At 43.6% G+C, this 26,305-nt stretch overlaps 1 protein-coding gene across 1 annotated transcript in view; it reads left to right on the top strand.

Annotated features, from left to right (window-relative positions):
• Positions 1-26,305, top strand: part of tex264b (testis expressed 264, ER-phagy receptor b) — a gene marked incomplete at both ends in the record, with an annotated part of 268,522 nt that overhangs the window by 91,952 nt on the left and 150,265 nt on the right. The window contains one exon of the mRNA XM_084315664.1: positions 891-1,112. Within this exon, the coding sequence (XP_084171790.1) occupies positions 891-1,112 (222 nt within the window). The remainder of the gene's footprint in view (positions 1-890; positions 1,113-26,305) is intronic.

Below are 26,305 nucleotides of genomic sequence, written 5' to 3'. Positions count from 1 at the left end.
GGTTTTAAATTGCATATCATTATTCATTTATTTATTGTCACACAGAGCAGAAGAATTTTGCCAAAACAAACCAATAGTAACCAGCTGCAGAACGGCAGACCAGCCACACTCTCAGACCCAAACGCATTTCCTTTGATTTAATTATACATCAAATGATTTATGTCAAGGATTGCAATGCCTCGCTTGAATGAAGTTAACTTTTCACCTGGATAACGTCAACATTCAGGGTGAATGTAATGTGAGAAATTGGGATAAATAAAAAAAATATATATATATTTTTAATTTCGGTCTGAGAGTGTGGCTGGTCTGCCGTTCTGCAGCTGGATACTATTGGTTTGTTTTGGCAAAATTCTTCTGCTCTGTGTGACAATAAATAAATGAATGATGATATGCAATTTAAAACCAAAACTAAGGCCTCAGTATGAGTTTAAGACGTGAACATGGTCATGTTTATTGAATAAAAAAAAAGGTAAAAAAAAAAGAAACGTGTTTTTTTTTTATCCCGATCTTCGGAAAATCACGTGATCGGCCCCGATCCCGATCACGTGATTGGATCGGGACATCCCTAGTCAGAATCGCTGTAGTGACGGCCAAAAAGAGAGGATCAGAAGAGGCAGTGAGACAAGTGAGTGACAGATAGTCGGATACCTCCGCATATTGTGAGGAGCTTCGTTACAGCGATGATGGCCAAGATGAAAACACCAACGGTGTTGAAGAATCTCAACAAGTTACCAGATATGATAGAAAGTTGATTATTTCAGAGGCTCTCTAACACACACATATAGTTACAATATTAAACTCTCTCTCTCTCTCTCTCTCTCTCTCTCTCTCTCTCTCTCTCTCTCTCTCTCTCTCTCTCTCTCTCTCTCTCTCTCTCTCTCTCTCTCTAGGTGTCAGGTCAACAGTGTTGCTGTGCAGTGGGCAGTATTTTGAGCGAGGGAGATGTCAGACCCAGCGAGGAGCTGCTCCACCTCTATGAGAAGTCTGGTTTCCATGTCTTCTCCTTCCCAGAGGTCACGCACATGGTCACCGCCTCCTTCCCCCACAGGACAGCGCTGTCCGTCCTCCTGGGGGTGAAGAGAGTCTATCCGCGGCTGGAAGACTACATCAAGGTATTAATGTCCTCCAGACTCACCACCACCTGCTCCTCCTCCTTGATTCACTGCAGTCAGGCGAATACCTACTGTTACAACCAAGCCTGTATGTCTTGCGCTAAGGCCTCAACAGTCACAAAAAGATGGCTCGTTTCCCCATAGGCCTTGGTTGCAAAATGGTGGACAGCATGAAGTCGGACACGTTTTTAGCAAAACATGTCCAGTACTGCTACTCTTAGACTCTTTATGCATACAGGTCCAGTACTCCTACTCTTATATTCTTTATGCACACATGTCCAGTACTCCTACTCTTATATTCTTCATGCACACAGGTCCAGTACTCCTACTCTTATATTCTTTATGCATACAGGTCCAGTACTCCTACTATTATTCTTTATGCATACAAGTCCAGTACTCCTACTCTTATATTCTTTATGCACACAGGTCCAGTACTCCTACTCTTATATTCTTTATGCACACAGGTCCAGTACTCCTACTCTTATATTCTTTATGCACACAGGTAGGGCTGTCTTAAATACTTCGAAGCTTCGAAGCTTCGTTCGATGGCACAAGCTTCGAACATTTAAAAAAAAAAATCGAAGTTAAAAAAATAAATAAATAAAAATAATTTAACTTCGATTTTTTTTTAATGTTCGAAGCTTGTGCCATCGAAATAACGTTTATCCATTCAACTAGCTGCTGTACTGCTATGGTAGCTAGCCTAGCCGCAATGCTATGGTCAATCCCATTCACATTAGCATGTAAGCTAACAACAAGAGCGTTAGGTTTAGTCTCTCGCTTTTTGAGAGACATAAACTCTCCGCTCTTGGTGGTACATTGTGTTGATGACTCTGCACCCCCCCTTAACAACTGTTTGTATTGAGCCGTATTGTATTGTACCCATTCTGCAATGTTAAATAACGTTTATCCATTCAACTAGCTGCTGTACTGCTATGGTAGCTAGCCTAGCCGCAATGCTATGGTCGATCCCATTCACGTTAGCATGTAAGCTAACAGACAGACAGACAGACAGACAGACAGGAGGTCGGTCGCATTTCAAAGAGCTCCCGGGAAATATTTTACTGCATTGGGCTGCGGTCACGTCTGATACTCACGTTTTTAAGTGCTTTTAGCCTGTTTTTATCAAGTGTTTTATCCTGTTTTTACCACTTTCTGCAAAACTTGGCCACACACAAACAACATCCAGACATTTCCAGCCAACAACACTGGCGCGGCCATTTGGAATGCTTGGAATGTGACAGTGTGGAATGTGACACCGTGTCTGTGTAAAATCTTGTACACGTTCTTTCTCTGTGACAGAGAGAACATTTGCCAAATGTTTGGTAGCAATTAGGCGTTTGGGTTATTAAATTTTTTTTTACATTATATTACGAAATCCCATAATGTGCCGAATGTGGCCACCTCCCCTGCTATTCTACCTGGTCGGTTACCTGGTGCTGGGGATCCCTGGGACTGGTGTCCCTGCTGACGCGGAAGATCCACAAGACACACCGCTAGATGTGTGGCCTACCCCAGGCACCATGGATTCCCCGGATTCAGTGAGAGATCCTGCCATGAAAACCCCGCTGCTCGGGGAGGACTTTATCTCATGGACGTCTCAACTACTCGGGGTTCTGCCGCGAGGACTACGCTGTCTGTGGGCCCAGGGAAATGGGAGACTTTCCCCCTATGCAGCGCGCACTTGCGACGGCAAGCCGAACAGCCCAGCGAGGAGGACCTGGCTTCTAATTCTCCTACTCCTGATGTCGGGTAACGTACAACCGAATCCAGGCCCAGAACTGTCTCAGCCGACTCAGCTGCAAACGCCAGAGGAGATTAGGGTGCCCTCCGTGGGCTCCTGCTACAGCCCGTCGGACACAGCGGACGAGGGAGGCAGCGCGGATCTTCTAACTACCGCAGAAATGGACAGTGTATTCTCTTCCAGAGGACTCCATATCACTCATCTCAACGTAAGAAGCTTAATCAATAAAATGGACGAAATCAGAATAATGTTTGGAAACGGCAAAGCCGCAATACTAACTTTCTCTGAAACAATGCTGGACAGTTCCATAAATGACTCTGAGATTGAAATAGAAAATTACACTGTCATACGTAAAGACAGAAATAGAAATGGGGGGGGTGTATGTGTTTATGTCCGAGCGGACATTTGTTTTAACATGAGGCCCGAGTTAAATCACAATGATATCGAAGCAGTGTGGCTTGATATAATTTTTCCTAAAACAAAACCTCTCTTAATCGGTGTCCTCTACAGACCTCCAACTCAAAATTCATTTTATGATTTACTGGAAGAGAGCTCAGTGGATCTTTGTAAATCTGAGGTGATTTTGATTGGAGATTTTAATACCAACACTCTTAAAAAAGATGCACCAATCTTTAAATCATTCAGAAATTACTGCAACATACATGACTTAAATCAGCTGATCACTCAAGTCACAAGAGTCTGCTCTTCCACACAAACCATCATTGATCTAATTCTGACATCAGACCAGACCAAGATCTCTAGAAGTGGCGTGATAGAATGCAGTCTAAGTGACCATCACATCATTTTCTGCACTCGTAAAATTCACAGACCTGTAATAAATTGTCACAACACAATCAGATTCAGATCTCTGAAAAACTACACAAGTGAAGCCTTAAAAACAGCTCTGGACAAAGTAGATTGGACAAATGTACTAAACTGCACATCGACAGAAAAAGCTTGGTCATGCTTTAAAACCACCTTCCTTTCAGTTATTGACACGCTTGCACCCTCAAAGGTGACCAGGGTCAAAGCCAGAACAGAGCCCTGGGTCACTGCCGAGATTCTAAAAGCCATCAGTGTGAGAAATGAGAGCTTCTCTAAATACAGAAAAACTAAAAATGAACAGCTCTTTGAGACATGTAAAACACTAAGAAATGGAGTAACCAATATGATCAAAAAAGCAAAACTGAACTATTTTAACGAAAAAATTGAGGAAAATAAAAATAATCCTCAAAAACTGTGGAAGTCTTTAAAAACACTGGGTCACAATAATAGACTCAAGACTAAAACCACAAATCTCAACCTGAAAATAGATAACACGATCATCTCTGACAAATTGAGCGTGGCAAATTGTTTAAACACCTTCTTCACAACTGTTGCTACCACTTTGGTGAACAAACTGCCGATCCACTCTGGCCGATATGGCATACAGCACATCCAGGCCTTTTATAAGGAACTGGGTGTACGTGAAAATGATTTTAAATTGACTGAAGTAACTACTGAAGAGGTTATGAAAAAGCTCAGTATGCTGCAGCCAACAAAAGCCACAGGCCATGACAATATTCCCACCAGATTTCTCAGAGACTCTGCTTCCATCATAGCTCCCATTGTAGCCCATATCACCAACCTCTCCATCAACCAGGGTCACATCCCGCAAGAACTCAAGCTTGCTAGGGTAACCCCTCTATTTAAAAAGGAAACAAACTAGATCCAGGTAACTACCGCCCCGTTTCTATCCTTTGTTCCATATCAAAGGTAATTGAGAGGCTGGTATATGAGCAGATAGACAACTACCTGACTGAACATAGACTATTGTACCAGTTCCAATCAGGTTTCAGAAAATCACACTCCACTGACACCTGTTTACTGTACCTGACAGTTTATATAAAACGGGAGATGGACAAGGGGAACTACTGTGGGATGGTAATGTTGGACCTGCAAAAAGCGTTTGACACGGTCAACCATTCCATCCTACTAGAAAAATTGAGAGCGATAGGCTTTGATAGCAAGTCAGCCAAATGGGTCAAGTCCTACCTGGAGGGAAGAGAACAGGTGGTAGACATCAATGGCACCTTGTCCTCGTCCCTTCCAGTGACATGTGGGGTCCCCCAAGGAAGCATTTTGGGACCTCAACTGTTTTTAATATATATTAATGACATGAAATCGGCATGCGATTGCAACCTGTTCCTGTTTGCTGACGACTCGGCACTCCTGGTCTCAGACAGGAATAAGTCTAAAGTGGAAAGTGTCCTGAGCAGTGAAATGAAAAAAATCTGCTCCTGGCTCAGTGACAATAAATTGTCTCTACATCTGGGAAAAACAGAGGCCATACTCTTTGGGTCAAACGCCAACCTAAAGAAATCCCAGGGTTTTAAAATTAGAGTAGGTGAAAACATTATTGAGGATAAAGAGGAGGTCACCTACCTGGGCTTTATTTTAAATAACAAACTTTCTAACGAAAAAATGGCACAAAAAGTTATTACTAAGGTCAATCAAAAAACCAAATTTTTATTTAGAATTTCCTCGTTCATAAATAGGAACGCTCTGAGGACCCTAGCTGGAGCCCTCATCCAATGTCACTTTGACTATGCTTGCACTTCATGGTACAGCAACATATCAAAACAAATGAAGACAAAACTCCAGACCTCCCAAAACAAACTAGTGAGACTCCTGCACAACCTTCACTTTAGGACTCACCTAACGCCAGCCCACTTTAGCAGGCTGGGATGGCTTAGGGTTGAAGAAAGAGTACACCAGCTTAAAATGCTACTGGTTTTTAAAGTACTAAAAGAAACGGTCCCCAAGTACCTAGTCAATTATTTTAATAAAGTAGGAGATGTCCACAAACACGCCACAAGAGGAAGCCCCACGGACCTGGTCCCGCCGAGAGTCAGGACATGCATGGGGAAAGATGCATTTTTTTACTCTGCTACGGTAATGTGGAATGCCCTGCCAACATTTTTAAAACTCCTGAACTCCCCTCTCGGATTTAAATCCGCCCTAAAAACATGGCTCAGCAGCAACTCAAATTGGTCTTAAAATGTTTTTTTTATCTCTTTTATCATAACTTGGCTTTTATTTCTTTTATCATGAGTTGCTTTTAAGGGTTTGCGGATTTTCTTTTAACATTAGTTAACTGTATGAGTTGTCAGGTTAGGTGTTTTTATAATTTTTTTTTAGAATGTGTCCTGTCAGTGTACATGTCCATTTGTGTTTCTGTGCCTTTTTATGTTCCATGTATGGACCACAATGGAAACAAGCCTTGGCTTTATTGTGTTTTATCCATTTTTGACCTGCGTTATTGACACTGTTATTGTCTTGTCTTTTAAAATGTTTTTTTTGTCATACGATTTGTGTCAAAATAAAGTATTCAATTCAAAACAACAACAAGAGCGTTAGGTTTAGTCTCTCGCTTTTCGCTTTTCATTTTTTATTTTTATTTTTTACTTCGATTTGTGTGTGTGTGTGTGTGTGTGTGTGTGTGTGTGTGTGTGTGTGTGTGTGTGTGTGTGTGTGTGTGTGTGTGTGTGTGTGTGTGTGTGTGTGTGTGTGTGTGTGTGTGTGTGTGTGTGTGTGTGTGTGTGTGTGTGTGTGTGTGTGTGTGAGTGTGTGTGTGCGCATGGGGCCATTGGGTGGGGCCGGGGGACAAATACACTGGAGGAAAGTAACCCAGCTCAGCACTGCCCAAATTATATCATCACTATTGCCTGTTTGAAGGATATCATCCTCAAACACATATACACCTACATGCCTTGTAGAATTCCACACATAAGAAAGAAAGATACTGGGATGAATAAACAAAATAGGAAATAAAATTGTAGAAATGTATGCAATACATAAATAAATATGAATCTCCATATATTAAATAGAACATTTAGATAAGGTGCTACTGAGATGTTTTGGTGAGTTCTTTGTTTTTTTGTGGAAGTAGCCCTTCTTAAAAATGCATGAACATTCACTGATAATTGGTCTCTAGTGGAGTCTACAAGGTCTACATTGCCGGACCATGTAGAATCCGGACCTTGTAGACTGACATAATTCTGTGCATAGTTTAGTCTACACAGGCCATATTTCAAATAATCAAAATCTTACTTCATTCATCTTAAACATTCTTGATTTGGGGGATTGGTAGTTCCCATGAAATCTGAAGTTGTTCAAATGACAACAGCGATCCACCTTGAATTAAATCACACAGCCGAGTGAAACCTTGTTGGCTGCGTCACAGTCACGAAAGGGGCTACTTAATTAATTAATCCAATCCACTTTATTTATAGAGCACATTTAAAAACAACAAAGTTTACCAAAGTGCTGTACAAGTCCAACAACATAAGATACAAAAATAAATACTCCTACTCTTTAGGCTCTTTATGCACACAGGTCCAGTACTCCTACTCTTATATTCTTTATGCACACAGATCCAGTACTCCTACTTTTATATTCTTTATACATACAGGTCCAGTACTCCTACTCTTATATTCTTTATGCACACACACAGGTTCAGTACTCCTACTCTTATATTCTTTATACACACAGGTCCAGTACTTTTACTCTTATATTCTTTATGCACACAGGTCCAGTACTCCTACTCTTATATTCTTTATGCACACAGGTCCAGTACTCCTACTCTTATATTTGTTATGCACACAGGTCCAGTACTCCTACTCTTATATTCGTTATGCACACAGGTCCAGTACTCCTACTCTTATATTCTTTATACACACAGGTCCAGTACTCCTACTCTTATATTCTTTATGCACACAGGTCCAGTACTCCTACTCTTTAGACTCTGTATGCACACAGGCCCAGAAAGATAATCTCACTGTCCTCTCACCAACTGAGACAAAACAAAACAAAGCTGCTTGAGGGATGCAGTGAAAATGAGTCCAAGCGGGAAGCAGAGGGTTTTGTTGATAATGTTTAATTATGCAGTGTGGCAGCACAGGTGGCGACACCATGGGTAGTCTCTTAGGTGTGTGTGTGTGTGTGTGTGTGTGTACGTGTGCCTCTTCTCTGGCTGACAATACCATCTGCCCAGATTCCCTGACTCTGATAAAGTGGCACTTGACCCATCTGAGAGGTCAGTTAAACAGGCGTCAGACCAGTTTAATCCTCTCCTTCTACCGTGTTTACTCCTATTTATTGTTGCTGTTGTTTATTTGGTAAAGATGATGTGTTAGTTTGCTCTCTGGCTCAGCACCCATCAGTACGGTTTGACCAGGTTTTTAGAAGGTCAATACCATTATCTTTGGTTTGAAGCTACCGATAGCTGATGTTTTGTAGTGATATTCAATATATATAGATTTCAGTTTTACAAAAAACAACAATAAACAATAAATGTATAAAACATGCAACAAGAAAATGAAATTACAAATGCAAAAGCAAGATCTGCTGTCTGTCCACAACTCTGACCAGAATGATTTTTCAGGTAGACGACATTGGGTCTCATTCCCCAATATTTTCCAAAGAGTTCTCTTGGAAGACTTATCTTGGAACCGACTGAGACAGAATCAATGACAAGTTCACTCTGAGTCCTCAACACGCTGGTAATATGTCTTAAGTGGCTCAAACGTTCGCACCTGTGATATGATCTGATATCTGCGTTGGGGAATGGCATATGTCTCAAACGCGAAAGTGCGTCCCCGTTCAGGTCATTTGCATACAAAACAACGCCTCCAGAGCTCCTTATAAGGCAACTAATGACGCAGCCGCGTGAAAATGGAATGGCGGAAGCGCGTTGCGAGACCTTGCGACCCATCAAAATTAGATTAGATTAATGTATTGGCAGCATCATATATAGTACAGCTCGTGGTACACCTGCCGCAGCGCGCGCACACACACACACACATGCGCGCGCGCGCAGTACTGTATATGAATGAATGAATGAAAACTTTATTTAACAGATTACAGAATGGGTACAATACAGTACGGCTCAATACACACAATTGTTAAGGGGATGCAGACCAGAGAAAGACGTTTGTCTTGTTTACATAATATATATATTATATATATATTATATATATATATATAGCCTACGGCGTAATGAATGAACGCAGTATAGGCTTATTATTCCATTAATGACTTGTTTCATTAGGATTTAGTAGATACTATATATATATGCTCTGCCCTACGTACACTGTACACACGTAGGCCATACTGGCGCACACAAGACTTGTTATGGAATATTAATGCAGTCTATTTCCACCGATCAGCTTTAGTTCTTATTTATTTATTTATTTATTTATTTATCCACTGTCATTTCAGTGTTGGTGTATAGGCTATATAGTGTATTTCAATATAAGTTTAATTGATTAATGATATATTCGAAGGAATGCAGGTTTATAGTAGGGCTGGGCGATATGGCCAAAAATGATATCTCGATAACGATATCGATAACAATATCATATCACTCGATATTCGATATTATCAATATAAGTATAAATGTTTTTTTTATTTTTTATTTTTTTTTAACAACAGATGTATGTTTATTTTGCAGCAATTCTTTGTCGTTGCCGCCATCTTTAGTGTTACATCCCCTCACACTCCAGTTCTCAGGCTGCAGCTGGTTTGAAAGCGAAAGTAAATCGGCTTCTCTGCTGGCTGTGGCTCCAGGGGAGTTGAACAGTTCTGGCTCTACTAGTTTCTTTTCGCGCTACCAGCCCTAATATGTCTTAAAGGGGACATGCATTATAAATGTCTTTTTTCAGTCTCTAGCATTGTATTATAGTAATAGGAGTTAGTATCAATTTGTCTGTGTCTCTAAATACCATATTGGCGGATTGCCGTCATTCAGGTAATTCATTTCCTGCTCCATTTAATCAGGTCGTTCTGATTTGACTCGCATCGTGACGTCACGTGGCGAGGATGGAGCGGATAGTAATCCGATTGGCTCTGTGGTTGTAGCGCACCAAACAGGGTTTGACAGAGAGCGAGCGAGAGAGAGAGGGAGAAACAGATACACCCTCACGACAGAGCACACATACACACACGCGCGTCGCGCTGTCGTCTCTCGGTCTGTCTCTCTCGGTCTGTCTCTCTCTCTCCCCCTCTCTATCTCTCTCTTTCTCGATTCGGGAGCATAACTAACACCCCGTCTGGCTGTAGCGCACAGTGGAAGACTTCCTCAAACGGGAAAGGGAGAGAGAGAAAGAGAAGGGGACCTGCGTATCTCACACACGCAGCTTTGTTTACACAGTGCTCCGTGTGTCTCTCTCTCTCTCCCTCTCTCCCTCTCTCCCTTTCTCTCTCTCTCTCTCTCTCTCTCTCTCTCTCTCTCTGTCTGCCACTTGCTGACTGTGTGGGGATGACTGTCACTGAAAGTGCTTATGGGCGGAGCCCAGCCAATAACAGGCTGAAATCCTGAGGCTGGAAAATGATGCTTTTGAGTACTCCATTAGAAATATAAAACAATGATTTTTTTTTTAAATAAACCTTACAGATGTCTTCCATAGACTCACAGGAATTGTGTAAAGTTGCCCAAATAGTGCTAGGAATAGCAATGCATGTCCCCTTTAAATGGGCAGAAATCTGCCTAAGAGGACATTTTTGGTCGTAAATCCGTTCGGGAATGAGACCCATTGATATTGAAAAAGGCCAGTATTTCCCGATATACTAGTGATATATTGGTTATGGTAAAAACATTTGTTGAGTTTTAATTCATTGTCAAATTTTTATTAACTTTATAATTTTATGGGCCAGTGCAATGCGGTACATCACAGCAGTTTATAATGAAACAGCTTTTCTTATAGTCTGACTTCAGGCTGACGTTTCTTAAAAGGTTGCCTTGTTCACTATAATTATTTCATAGTATATACTGTATGTTATTCCATTTATTTGCCTGTAATAACAAAAGTGTGAAAAGTGAAATATGCCATGAGCATCCTGTTAAATAAAGCATGGACAATGATGACATATTCACATTTGATGCAATTTGTGCAATGTTCGTCTACTCCATACAGGTGGAATATCTTAATATGAATTGGAACTCATAGGCTTTTATCTATGAATTGCTATTATTCAAATATAGCCTGAGAGCTAATAAAAAAACATTGACAAAGCACAAAATCAGATAATTGGGTTCAGGCCGACTGTTTGAAGTGACAATATTTATTTTTATGATTACAATGTGTCATCACAGCAAATTTTAAACGTTCATTGTTTTCCAACAGGGAATATGATTAGAGGTGTTGTGGGCGTTTCACAGCTTGGAGAGATAGGCGACATCAATCATATTTCTCTTAAATTATGATGTGCATACGACGGTGTGGAGTTTGCTGATGCCAGCAGAGTCCTTGCTTAGCCACGCCCATATCCATTCAACCTTCAATTCTCTGGTAAAAGCAAGTCACAATGTTGCAAGTGCCTTGAATTCCCCCCCAAGGGGATTAATAAAGGAACACTTGACTATAGAGCTGCCGCGGTATTGATTATTTCCTTACCGCACAAATTTGCAAAATATTTCCTACCGCCGCGGTTATTACACACAAAAAATGTAAAAAAAAAGTTTGAATGCATTTTTTTTTTTAGTAGTAGTCTACTCTTTATAGCATATAGCCTGCCTCTAGTCTAAATGTCTATTTTTAGAGGATGACTTTGCAGCATGAATATTGTTTGGGATTCGGCAAGCACGCATTAGTTATTGAAAGTGAAACACGGATTCGAAGTTTACCCTCTGGTCGTGCGCCGTTCACTCGGTGTCGCGGGCAGGGGTGGTTACCCCTAACCCCCCTGACCCTTTCTTATTATTATTACTATAAAGTTACTACTTTATAATAAAGGCATTCGTTTTGTGGCATTAACATTATATAGTTATACGTTCAATAACATCAGCGTATTTACCGGACAATAGCAAGGCAAGCAATACTCTATTCATATCTCAGTTCCTTTCTTTGCTCAGAGCGTGCCGAGTTGTCCCATTCTGCGGTCTGTTAATAAAGTTTTCAATCAGACAAGTGTATAGAACGAAGGGCTTTTATTATAACATTCGTTGCAGACAGTAAAATCATTATGTCTCGTTTAGTACTCCTTAGGAGCGATCGTAGTCCACTCCGGCGGAGAGTTAAAGCTAACGTTATTAGCCGTGTTGTGATGATCTGACATTCAGGAAGTAAAAACCTAATACTCGCTTGCCGATTGGTGGTAACACACTGCATGACGCTACAACGTGTGACGCGACTCTCTTCTGACCAATCAGTGGTCTGCAATGTTTCACGTGACTTTTCTGGTACCCAATAGGGTCGCTTGGAACCTCGAGAGAGGAGTAGGGTATATCTGCAGAGCCGCAAGCCCAACGAGAGGAGGATAATTTATTATTATTATTATAAAAAACAGCGGTGACGCGGTATTCAGCCTACTCTGCGGTGGCCGTGATGTAACAGCGATACCGCGGTAATGCGGTAATCGCGGCAGCTCTTCTTGACTATACTGTACATTATATAATTTTTGACAAGGAACAGGAAATTCTGCTCTCTCACAAACTCTTGCAATTGCACACCCACATACAAAATCAACCTGTCCTTTTCAATTAACAGGGCACAGTCAAAATATACAAAGCCATCCTGGGGCAGCTTTCAACCTACATAAGCACTTTACTCATTCAACCGAGAGGTGGACATTACAATCTGAGATCACAAAATTACGTCTCATATCATGTTCTCACTGTGAGAACTGACTTTGGGAAACATGCATTCAGTTATGCTGCTCCATTCTCCTGGAACCTATTACAAATTTATTTTTAAGCTAGATTCCCTCATTGGAATTGATCATTTTAAAGAAGAACAAATTGGACACCTGCTTTCCATTGGGGTGCTCATGTTTTAAAACTGTTAGTATTTGTGTGCTCTTACCATCTTGTTTTTTTTAATTATCTGTGTTTATTGTAATGTTGTTCTATATGTGAAACTATCTGTATGCTGCCTTCTTGACCATCTTAAAATGGTCATTTTCGCAGTGTTTCACGATGATTGCAGAGCTTGTGTGTGTTCTGTATTATAGCTGTGGAGACAATGGTGTGGCTCATTGACAGACACTACTTGTAGTCCAACATCGAAAAAATTGTTTGTTTCTACACACTGTAGTTTGTAGTTTATTACACGCTAAACATTGCACATTTCCAAGATAATCCAGTCTTTTATAAAACGCGTTATGTGCAATAAGCCCAAACCGTTCTGGTTGATCCCCTGGAACCCCAAATACTCAAAACACAAAACTGTGATCGTTAGAAAAACATGTTTCAGGTTCGGTAAAATAGACATAGAATATACCTTACCTTAGCCAGAAGGTATTCCAAAAAGAATAATTCCGATTACGAAATCGCGATTACCAGTGTATATGTCTATACACGTTTAGATGGGAAATACACTTCGGCAACGGAATTTCGAGGCGATCGCTGTGAATATCTGTTCAAGCAGGAGGAGGAGCCCTTACCAAAAAAATAAATAAAAAAGGAAAACGTGTATCCAAACCAAGCCATTCCAGTTCAAAGGTAGGGAATTTAACCTGGGTCACTGCGGTGGTAGGCGAGTGCTTTGACCTCTACACTACCCAGCCACTCCAGTGCTTAGACCGCTACACTACCCAGCCGCTCCAGTGCTTAGACCTCTACACTTCCCAGCCGCTCCAGTGCTTAGACCTCTACACTACCCAGCCACTGCCACCTGGTGATATTCGGTCGGCATTGCAATTCCAACGTAGGCAAACGAGCCAGGAACGGCTAGAATGATCCGGATGATAATTTAGAACGGGGATCAGAGGAAAAAGATCAAAGGATCTAAAAACGTATTATTACGTGTTTGGCGCTTAAGCGTTGGCGAGGAACACATAATATTACATGTTTGGCACTTAATGAGATCTCTGTATATTTTTACTGTATATTTATATTAGAATGTACATACATTACATAGTAAATGTGAATCCCGGACCGTACTTTATTTGATCTTATTATTATTATTATTCTTAGGCTTATTTTATTCTTTATTTTTAGGCAAACATTTGTTATTCTTATTCGTGATTTGTTTGTCTACCTAAATATTTATGTGAGCGATTTGTAGTGCCAAATTTCCCTCAGGATGATTAAAGTATTTCTATTCTATATATAAGAGTGAGATATTCCTTGAAATAAATCCAGTCAGACTATCTAGAATAACAGGCTAAAGCAAACTAAAACAAACGTTGTATTCTGTAACAATAAGAATATTATGGCTTAGTGCATTTTCTACTTTGCACCCATATCCACAATTTTGTAATTATGCCAATTCCCTTTGTTCTGAAGGGCCAGATTAACACTGAGAATCTACGTTTATTATTTTGTATAACTTGTATATTATTTATATATATAAGCTATATACCTTTAAGCTTCCGTTTGAATCATAGTATTATTCGCTCGCCTCATTGGACACCGCCCTTGACATTGGCGGCGCCAGCCGTCGCGCCCCCCAGACAAGTTCAAAGACGTGTCCGGGCAAGTTCAGACATGCCCTTAGCCGGCGCATTGATTCCGGACAAGTAATTCGGTTGCGCTCTAGAAATCACTCTGAGTATATATATTGTAGAAGGCGCAGCAGCCGTAGTGTGAACCTAATCTAATGTGCAGCTGTGTGTGAACTTAACGTAACGAGTATCAGAACACGAGGTGAAGTGTGAAGTAACCTAACAGCAGAACGAGTGGACATGTGAGCAGTGGAAGCCTACCCGCGGTGTATCGTTACGGATAGCTAGTAGCTACTTAGATACGACCCTAATATTGTAGAACCATTGTTGGTGTATTATAGTGACTTGTGTAAGCGAAGTAACGTGGAGAAGAGCATAGTTAAGACCATTGGCGTTTGGATCTAACTACACCTGAAGACCTTCATCGGGCTAGCTTCTAGGACCAACGAAGCTAGCTAGCTATCATCACTGCCGTCAGGCTTTGGATTACGAGCTATTACCCTGCCATCGGGCACTTGGATTGGACTGGATCCGTACGAGAACCCCTTTTCTTCAGTGACCGCAGGAGTATCCGACTATTCTTCAATTCCTCTGGAGCTTACCACTCCGTGGGGAAAATCATTGTCTCCAGCTATACCCCTCGCTTTGCCCTGTATCGCCTTCTCACTCCATGCAGAGCTCTGGTCGAGTATTCTTAACCTAGGAATTATTCATTCCCCCTGACTTTGATACTCTGACATTCTACTATCATTCACTATTAAAAGAGCAACGTACTAATTCAGTTGTATATTGATATTGCTATTAAAATACTGTAAACGTGATCTCTTTGTCCCCGTGCCGTCTATTGAGTGTCTGCCATATTTAACTAACTGTACTGTCTGGCAAGTAATAATATTTAGTAGTGGTTTAATCTAAACAATCTTTAATACAGTCCGGGTTTTGTAACCCCTCAGTTACACCCTTCCTAGTCGTTGCGCTGCCCTACTCTTGGTCTGGGGAAGGTGTAGACTACCACATGCCTCCTCCGATACTGGAGGATACTGGAGTCGCCAGCCGCTTCTTTTCATCTGACAGCTAGGAGTTTCAGTGGGAGAGTGTAACGCGCAAAGAGGTTCACGCTATCTCCCTCAGATCCCCTCCCTGCTGAACAGGCACCCTGACCGACCAGTAGGAATCACTGTTGCAACGACCAGGACTAATACCCCACCGGCTTCCCACCGGCAAACACTGCCAATGTGTTCGTAGGGACAACTGACCAAGCCGGAGGTACCGCTGCTGGGAATTTAACCTGGGTCACTGCGGTGGTAGGCGAGTGCTTTGACCTCTACACTACCCAGCCACTCCAGTGCTTAGACCGCTACACTACCCAGCCGCTCCAGTGCTTAGACCTCTACACTTCCCAGCCGCTCCAGTGCTTAGACCTCTACCCAGCCGCTCCAGTGCTTAGACCTCTACACTACCCAGCCACTCCAGTGCTTACATTTACATTTAGTCATTTAGCTGACGCTTTTATCCAAAGCGACTTACAAGTTCTGTACGACAAGTCATCAGGAAGGGCACAACTCTATCAGCTGAGTAACAATGTTCATCATGGTGTTGAGTGCTACAGTTTAGGTTAGTTTATTAGGACAAGTGCATGACAGTAAGGTTAGTTAGGGTTAGATATTTTTTTTATTTTTTAAATTCAGATAATGGTTGACGAAGTGCGTCTTTAGTCGACGGCAAAAGATTGGACGGGTTTCGGCTGTCCTAACTGGGGTGGGTAGTTCATTCCACCATTGTGGGGCAAGGACTGAGAATAGGCGACTTCTCTTTGATGACCCTCCCGGAGCTTGGATAGGAGTAGGTCTGAGGCGGCCAGAAGATGCAGAGCGTAGGGATCTTGAGGGTGTGTAGTTAGAGACCATTGACCGGAGGTAGGCGGGAGCGGTTCCCTTTGCCGCACGGTATGCTAGGTCGAGGGCCTTGAAGCGGATTCGTGCAGCAATGGGGAGCCAGTGCAGGTCCCTAAGAAGTGGGGTGACATGGGCCGACTTCGGTAGGTTTGAGATCAGGCGGGCCGCTGCTTTCTGAATGAGTTGAAGAGGCTTGGTGGCAGTAGCCGGGAGGCCAGCGAGCAGTGCGTTGCAGTAGTCGAGGCGGGAGATGACTGTTGATTGGCTTCTTTTGTCAGGAAGGGGCGGATCCTTCTGACGTTGCTCAGGAGGAATCTGCAGGTTCTGGTTGTCGCTGCGATGTGAGCAGAGAAGTTCAACTGGTCGTCGAGGACAACACCAAGGTTCTTGGCGGTCGGGGACGCGGTCACCGCTGCATTCTCGACTGTGATGGAAAGGTCGGTCAGGGGGGAGGATTTGGCCGGCAGGTGGAGCAATTCTGTTTAGCTTAGGTTCAGTTTGAGGTGGTTGGTTGTCATCCAGGCGGAGATGTCGGACAGACAGGCCGAGATCCGCTCAGAGACGTGGATATCTGAGGGAGGGAAGGAGAGGAAGAGTTGAGTATCATCGGCATAACAATGATACGAGAAGCCATGAGACGTGATAATGTTACCCAGTGATTTAGTGTAGAGGGAGAAGAGAAGGGGTCCTAGAACCGAGCCCTGGGGGACACCCGTCCGCAGGGGGCGGGTGGCCGACAGGGTCCCTCTCCATGACACTTGGTAGGAGCGGTCATTGAGGTATGATGTCAGCCATGTCAGCCACTCCCATTCCTGCGAGGGCTGCGAGGAGGATCTGATGGTTGACTGTGTCGAAGGCTGCAGATAGATCTAGGAGAATCAGGACAGAGGAGAGGCCTTTCGCTTTTGCTAAGTGAAGTGCCTCTGTGACCGCAATGAGGGCCGTTTCTGTGGAGTGGCCAGTCCGGAAGCCAGACTGATTAGGGTCTAGGACAGGGGTGGGCAATTATTTTCCCCAGGGGGCCGAATGAGCAACTGAAAATATGTTGGAGGGCCGGGCCAAAATTACTCAATTATGCATAATATACATTTTATTTCTATATAAAAAGCAGTAAATGGCATTGTTTTGACCCCTGGTAAGAGTGTATGTTATTATTTGGCAATTAAAAGGTGAGGTTAGCTTTCAAAAATATCATTTATTCAAATAGAATTTATTTCCAAAATGATAAACAAAATGTGAAACATTAATAACAAAGGGCATTTTGAGTTTCATATACTATTGAAACAAGGATTTGCTTAGCTTTCTAAAGACATCACATCATCTTATAGCCAAAATAAACAAGACATGTCACTGAACTGTGTAAAGAAAAGTGTCCCAGTTTTGTAGCCTTTTTTACTTTACATGCCTATGTTAAACATTTAATGTTTTCAGAACTGTGCAAAAAAAAGAAAAAAAAATATCAAGTGTCCCATTTCACTTGTTATATTTCCACATTTTAGTGTTCTTCAGCTCTTTTTTTTTTCATTCAGTGTGATAAATCCAGTCTCTGTTGAGCTTTAACAAGTCCATCAAAGTCAGGTTGCATGTCTGAGGTGGAGATGCGAAGCACAGCTGCCAGATGTTCATCAGTGAGAGAGGATCTGTACCTGGACTTGGTAAACGTCATGACTGAGAATGTCTGTTCACATATAGGTGGATCCAAAGAGAACCAACATCTTCTGAGCATGTCTTCTCATGTTTGGAAAGTTCTCCTCCTTGAGAGCAGAGTAGAACTCTAGCAGTGATGCTGACTTAAAGTGCTCTTTCAGTAGTGAATCAGACTGCAGGTCAATGAGTTCAAGCTGAACAACTATCAACACTGCAGGTAAATGGAGAGGAAACCAGCTGCATTTCATCCTCAACCTTTTTGAAATCTTGAAAACGCCTTGAAAATTCATCATGCAGTGCTCCCAACATGGATGAGTACCTGTGCCGGTGATCAGCTGATGGTTTGACTTCTTTCAGGGTTTTCATGTGCCCTGCAGTTGTGTGTTCAGTAGGGATGGGTACCGTTCACATTTGAACCGATACGGTACCGGTACCTGTGAATCGATACCGGTACCCAACGGTTCCTTTTTTCTGTACTTTAGTCTCTAAAAATGTAATCTACCTACCTCAGTTGTGGAAAAAAAAATCCAAACTTCAAATAACCACACTTTCTACTGTTTTCGGCTTGCCCCGACTGCTTTGTTGTTGAATCAAGTAAAATCCTAGGTAAGCGTATATTGTGCGTGTGAACGTTGAAATGAAAAAAAAAAGTACAAAAAAAAAAGAATAATAATATTAATTCTTTTTAATTTTATTTTTTTTTAATTATCATGTAATCTTTTGCGGGCCGGACACGGCCCGCGGGCCGTACAATGCCCAGGTAATTTAGTAAGGGTGCTTTCTCACTCACTCTTCGGGGTCGAATCAGCGGCGGGTCGAACCAGAAAAGGGTGTGTCTGTCTTAGTGAGAACACTCCCCCCCGTCCCCGCCCCTTGCTGATTTGACCCCGGGGGCGCTGAACCTGGACCGGTGAAATAGGTGGTTTCGGGTGCGGGCCAGTGGGAGCGGGGGGCGTGACACACACAACGTCGTTACTGTAATATGCTTTCATGCTTGCTTGAATTTTGGGCAGATAAAACCACACAGCAACAACTGGACAATACCCACAAAAACGATATTTATGGGCAATTTGAGAGTTCAGACCTCAACCAAAAACAAGCATTGTGGAGCCTCACAGCTCAGTGGATGAAAACATGAAGCCACATTACAAACGCACAGCACTTCCCTGGCTCGCATTAGGCCTGGCAATTTTGTTTGCCATGCTATGTCTATACATTGGTTTCTTGTTCGAATGCATTTATTTCTATTAGACCAGTGGTGCTCAACCAGTCGGCCGTGGTCGACCAGTAGATCAATGACATGCAATGTAATTGCCACGAGCGATGGGATGTTAGCTGCTGAACAGGCTAAGCTAACTAGCGTTAGCCGTTAGCTTAGCGTTTGCCATTGATATGTCTGTCTACTATACTTTCTTGTTGAATGCATTTATTTCTATAGACCAGTGGTGCCCAACCAGTCGGCCGTGGTCGACCAGTAGATCAATGACATGCAATATAATTGCCACGAGCGATGGGATGTTAGCTGCTGAACAGGCTAAGCTAACTAGCGTTAGCCATTAGCTTAGCGTTTAGCTGCTAGCCACAATGCTATACTGTTATACTGGCATATTCCATTCACGTTAGCATGTAAGCTAACAAAACAGCGCCGATTAGACTAAACTCCGCTTTTGGTGTTCAATTGTGTTGATGTTAGTTTTGTTTCATCAACAAATGAGAGGCAGAACACACAGTGAATGTACCCGTTTTGTTTATTGCACGTTCTTTGCTGAGAAATAAGTGCTACAGTGGCTATACTAGACTAGTAATAGGCTAAGCTAACTAGCGTTAGCCGTTAGCTTAGCGTTAGCCCTGGGACACGCTTAAAAGCGGACTCTACAACACCATCCATTCGTGAGAAAAGAGGGTGGGTTATATTGACAAGGCTTGACAACAGAGGTTCAAATATAACTTCATATTTATTGGTTATTTGTTAATTTTATATCAGCATCCAGTCTCCACCACCGTGTCCACTCTTCCTGTGTTTACATTTTCGAGCGTGACATCATCACCTACGGCAAGCTTACAAGCTCAAAACGCAAACCGTAAACAGAACCCGGAGCGAACCAAGACTGAAGTGTGTACACAAACTAGAGGGGGGAGAGGGGGGGGGGTTCGCACTCTGACCCGGAATGAGGACGGTACGGAATGGAACGGACCCGAATAGTGAGTGAGAAAGGCCCCTAAGAGATAAGCAGTAAGTTGGTTGGATACAGCACGTTCAAGTGTTTTAGAAAGGAAGGAGAGAAGAGAGACAGGACGATATGTCCGGTGCTATGGTCTGGAGGAGTGGGGAGGGTAGCTGGGCCAGCTGGCATGTAGTCGGACAGAGTGAAGGATGAGGTTCTCGATTCAGCATTTGGAATGGGTGGGGGTTGGGAGAAGGAGCTGCGGATGTTCTCCACTTTTTCCTCAAAGAAGATCGCGAAGTCTTCGGCAGAGAAAGATGAGGGAGGAGGGGGTGGGGGGGGGGAGTGAGGAAGGAGGACATGGTAGCATGCAGTTTGCGGAGATTCTTGGCAGAGGCCTCGATCCTATGGTGAAAGAAAGAAGCTTTGGCATTAGTAATGGTTTTGGAGAATGTTAACGAGAGGTTGTGATATGTGTCGATGTCAGCAGTGAGGCGTGACTTTCTATACTTCCTCTCAGCCGCTCTCAGGACCTGTCTTTGTTCTCTTACTGGATCTGTCAGCCATGGACTGGGTGGGGAACGGCGGGCAGGTTTCTCAACGAGGGGACAGAGCTTGTCGAAGGAGGTTGCAAGGGCTGAGAGGAGGGTGGAGGTTGCCATCTCTGTGGGGAGAGCAGAGAAGGTGTCACTCAAAGGTAGAGCGGATAGTATGTCAGAGGAGAGGGTGGAGGGGGATAGGGAGGGCAGGTTGCGTCTGAGTGAGACGGTTTGAGTTGGGGTGAAGACCTTTCGGTTACCACATTGGACACCAAACATTTGTATACTCGTTATTGCCTGCCATGCGTTGTGCGCCAGAAACGAGTTAACTCGTTTTTCGGATCAATATTTCATTTTTTTGCCATGGCATTCATAATTCATCCAGCCTCCCTCCGGGACTGCAGCTGGACCCTGTCTGATATTGCAACGCCTCAATACCGCCGCCTGGTGGATGATCGGGCGAGTTACACTCCAAGCCAAACCGGAAGTGGCGCTTGGTGCATCGAGGAAATTCCTCCGGCAGTAATATCTTGTAACGTGGGTCTAGATACACACTCAAGTGCATGGGATTGCTTTCAAAACGCAATAATCAATATGATTTCGGCATTTATTGCGTCATACAAACGGGAAAACGATCTAGCAGATCGACGTCAAATAATTCGAATATTTTTCCTCCAGTCTCATCGGCGAACGGTAAGAGGAATATAACGTTATTTTCAGCCTGATTGTTTATTCATTTCACGGCAATCCATCTGATCAAGATATCAACCCATACTAAATAAAGCCGTTACTGACGATCAAGGAATTATAAACTACCTCCCCCCCTTTCCTTCACGCTTGATGAAGCATAATGTATACCAATCATATACATTTGAATTTTTTAATATAGCGTCTATAGGAAAGAAACGCCAATTGATAATCTATCATATGCGTCAGGGCCTATAACTCGCATTTTAGGAATTACTGCAGAAAACATACTTATATTCTCGACGGTATTAACACAACAAGCAGTGAAGAACCCAAGACCCACCTGCAGGCGGCAGAGAAAGGATTTCTTTCTAGAACTGGATGACAACTAATAAACAAACTTTAACTTGAAACTTGACCTTGCATTCATGACCTGTTGTAGTGCAGAATTTAATTCTGAATGTTTAGATTTGTTCCATTTTGGGGGAGCTGTTTTACGGTTAAAGCCTGTGGCTTCTGTTTATTTCCTTCCCCCCTAAATGTTAAATTTATGAAGCTATTGTGACAAGTGAACAAAACAAGTCTGCCATTTCATGTCTTCTGAAGTCCTGCCTCACATGTGCAGTGGAACACAGTATGATAAACATGGCATCTTAAGACATTCACAACTCTAGGCTCTTCCACCTGATATGCAATACACACTTTAAAATATTGTGGGAGACTGTCATAAACAGGTCTATAATAACAAATACCTGGACCAGGCTGTTGTGAAGCCAACCCATCCAGTCAGTGCTTTAACACATTCATGGCCATTTGGATTCGTCTAAAATCACTGTGGACTGCCAGCATTTCTAAACAGACTTGTATAGTCTGTGGGGCTGTTTGTAGAGCTAAATCTATACTTTATAGTATTGCTATCTGTTCATTCTCATTGTCAATTGAGACCATAAACCGTCCCTTCAAAATCGCTTAAAGAAATAATTTATTCATCAATACTTTCTCATTTTATAGCGTCTTGAATATAAGCGTTATAAGGGATTTCGGCTGGGATATTTCCTGGAACGCGAGATACACGGCTAATAGCTACTAACGTTAAATCCAATGGCATTTCGGATATACAGAAGCTACAGTTAAAAGTCAAACGGCATATGATCGGTATGATGGTCCCCCACGAATGCATGAAAGAGGGGGGGCGGGGGACGTCGTTTCTGATTATTGATTACCAATAACCGCATTAGCCTCATTTGCTGATCAGGTGGTTGGCTATGATAACAAGCCCTGATCAGCATGTAATTTACGTGAAAAAGATCTTACCATGGGCCGGTGGGATCCCCCAAAGCATTTCCGAGTTATCGATCGCCATCTGGTAGATCCATATGTCCATTGGCTGATGATATATTCCACTGCATAGTGAATTCGGCGTCGCAAAAGGTATTCGAAGCTACAGGCTGCACATCCAGAATCCAGCTAACTGGAAACTCCATTGAAAGTCAAAAAAATAGTGCACCGTTCTGCCACAGGGCACACTGCATTATCGAGACAGCGCCCCTAAGAGGATCTGGCCAGTAATGCACTTTTCAGAATTCGAAGAGGAGGGTAGATCTGCAGTGCAGCTTGGTGACATCGAGTAGGTTAATACAATGGAATAAAAGCCAAAACAACCTTGCCACGGACATGTCCGTGGTTGGTCCTCAACCGTTGGATTCGAAACACGGATTTATCCGTGGTTGGCCCCGAAACGGTTAAGCACAGGTCCCGGCAGGAATAAACACAACTTTTTACAAAAGTAAAGTATTTATTATATGAAGGGGAATGAAACTTGTAAACACACAACATGGAGAACAGCTGTGATCCCCTTGTCCGAGGTACACCGATCAGAGCCGTAAGTGTGGTGCATCCTTTGTAATGACTGTACAGATAGGGTGAAGTCATCGTGCCTGCAAAAAGAAAATGTATTAAGACACTAGTAGACTGGTAGTAGTCATACTGGCCAGCAGCGTAACTAGTAAGAGTAGGTAAGGGATATGTACAGATATAGTATCTACAGATATGTAAGAGGATTATATGCAGGTATGTAGACACATGTGGATATATATATATGTAGGAAAGCCCTGTTAATAAGACTACTTTGTTCTGTAATAGCCCTTTAATATGTTGTTGTTGACAGGAAAGGGTAATTGATTTATGCCAGTGTAATCGCCCAGCGTGATGTGCTAGTGTTGCACTCTAGTCTTCTGATAACGTTACTGGCCCTTTAAGAGTTTCTCGGTCGAACGTGTGCACAAGCTGTTCTCTGTGTTGCTGCCTGATGGTGCGGCTGCTGCAGCAGTAAGATCGGTCCCTTTGAGGAACGTGTGCGTAAATGACACGTGAGTACGGTACCTATGTTTAGTCCTGCCTAGTTCGTTCATTCAGTTTACTCTGTACTTAGTGTGTCTCCGCTGATCCATTCCTGTTGACGTTGTTCCCTCTGTTATTGAAACACTGCGCCGTTAGCTTAGCTACACGTTAGCCAACCTAGGTTCCCCCTGCTATGATATGCTGCTGCGCTGTGTGGTTAGCTTAGCCGCACGTTAGCTAGCCTAAGCTATAACTATAACTCACTCATTACCCCTAGTGAATTGAATGTATCTTACACCTGGTTTACAGTCCGCCTACCTATACTGTTTACATGCACTGAAGGAGTAATTCCATGCATAGGCTATGTAGGTTATATATAGTAACTCTGGTTAAGTGAATGTCTTAGTTACTAGTTGCACTATACTACTAATGGATATTATTGTAGCTATAGACCACATGTTTATGACATTATGTTTATGTGCGCCACTATTGTGTTTACTAATGTATACTGTATTGTATTCCCTTGTACACAACCACACACACCTTTCTGTTCCCAAATACAACCAATAACTGCAGCACGCCTCTGTGTGATTCTTTAATCGGAGTTACAACGTCATAGTGTCCGCCAGCTCTATCAAACGCAACCCGTGGAGGCCCTAGCCCTCCGTTTCATGGTCCTTCGAAGCCGGATAGGTCAATTTGACCTGACTCCCACTGCCATGCCTCCCACCCACAAAGCAGGCAACTCCTTGGATCTCATATTTTCCCGTAACTCCAGCATCATTAACACCACGGTAACTCCCCTACATGTATCTGACCATTCCTTCATATCCTTCTCACTAACTCTCATGCTTAACCGAAAAGTCTTCACCCCAACTCAAACCGTCTCACTCAGACGCAACCTGCCCTCCCTATCCCCCTCCACCCTCTCCTCTGACATAATATCCGCTCTACCTTTGAGTGACACCTTCTCTGCTCTCCCCACAGAGATGGCAACCTCCACCCTCCTCTCAGCCCTTGCAACCTCCTTCGACAAGCTCTGTCCCCTCGTTGAGAAACCTGCCCGCCGTTCCCCACCCAGTCCATGGCTGACGGATGCAGTGAGAGAACAAAGACAGGTCCTGAGAGCGGCTGAGAGGAAGTATAGAAAGTCACGCCTCACTGCTGACATCGACACATATCACAACCTCTTGTTAACATTCTCCAAAACCATTACTAATGCCAAAGCTTCTTTCTTTCACCATAGGATCGAGGCCTCTGCCAAGAATCTTCGCAAACTGCATGCTACCATGTCCTCCCTCCTCACTCCCCCCCCACCTCCTCCTCCCTCATTTTTTTCTGCCGAAGACCTTGCGATCTTCTTTGAGGAAAAAGTGGAGAACATCCGCAGCTCCTTCTCCCAACCCCCACCCATTCCAAACGCTGAATCGAGAACCTCATCCTTCACTCTGTCATCTTTCTCTCCCATTACAGAAGCCGAGACCCTGACACTGGTAACGTCGAACCGTCCGACTACATGCCAGCTGGACCAGCTACCCTCCCCACTCCTCCAGACCATAGCACCGGACATCCTCCCATTCCTAACTGCAACCATCAACTCCTCACTCAACTCGGGGGTGGTCCCCACCTCCCTAAAACAAGCCAGAGTCACGCCCCTCATAAAAAAACCAACCCTGAACCCCACCGTCATAGCCAACTATCGCCCTGTCTCTCTTCTCTCCTTCCTTTCTAAAACACTTGAACGTGCTGTATCCAACCAACTTACTGCTTATCTCTTACAGAATGACCTCCTAGACCCCAATCAGTCTGGCTTCCGGACTGGCCACTCCACAGAAACGGCCCTCATTGCGGTCACAGAGGCACTTCACTTAGCAAAAGCGAAAGGCCTCTCCTCTGTCCTGATTCTCCTAGATCTATCTGCAGCCTTCGACACAGTCAACCATCAGATCCTCCTCGCGGCCCTCGCAGGAATGGGAGTGGCTGGATCTGCGCTGACATGGCTGACATCATACCTCAATGACCGCTCCTACCAAGTGTCATGGAGAGGGACTCTGTCGGCCACCCGCCCCCTCCGGACGGGTGTCCCCCAGGGCTCGGTCCTAGGACCCCTTCTCTTCTCCCTCTACACTAAATCACTGGGTAACATTATCACATCTCATGGCTTCTCATATCATTGTTATGCCGATGATACTCAACTCTTCCTCTCCTTCCCTCCCTCAGATATCCACGTCTCTGAGCGGATCTCGGCCTGTCTGTCCGACATCTCCGCCTGGATGACGACCAACCACCTCAAACTGAACCTAAGCAAAACAGAATTGCTCCACCTGCCGGCCAAATCCTCCCCCCTGACCGACCTCTCCATCACAGTCGAGAATGCAGCTGTGACCGCGTCGCCGACCGCCAAGAACCTTGGTGTTGTCCTCGACGACCAGTTGAACTTCTCTGCTCACATCGCAGCGACAACCAGAACCTGCAGATTCCTCCTGAGCAACGTCAGAAGGATACGCCCCTTCCTGACAAAAGAAGCCACCCAACTCCTCGTCCAATCAACAGTCATCTCCCGCCTCGACTACTGCAACGCACTGCTAGCTGGCCTCCCGGCCACTGCCACCAAGCCTCTTCAACTCATTCAAAATGCAGCGGCCCGCCTGATCTCAAACCTACCGAAGTCAGCCCATGTCACCCCACTTCTTAGGGACCTGCACTGGCTCCCCATTGCTGCACGTATCCGCTTCAAGGCCCTCGACCTAGC

Source organism: Notolepis coatsorum, assembly GCF_963971535.1.
Source record: "Notolepis coatsorum genome assembly, chromosome: 6".
NCBI lineage: Eukaryota > Metazoa > Chordata > Actinopteri > Aulopiformes > Paralepididae > Notolepis > Notolepis coatsorum.
Note: the sequence above shows the minus strand (reverse complement) of the source record. Positions and strands in the feature narration are given on the sequence as shown.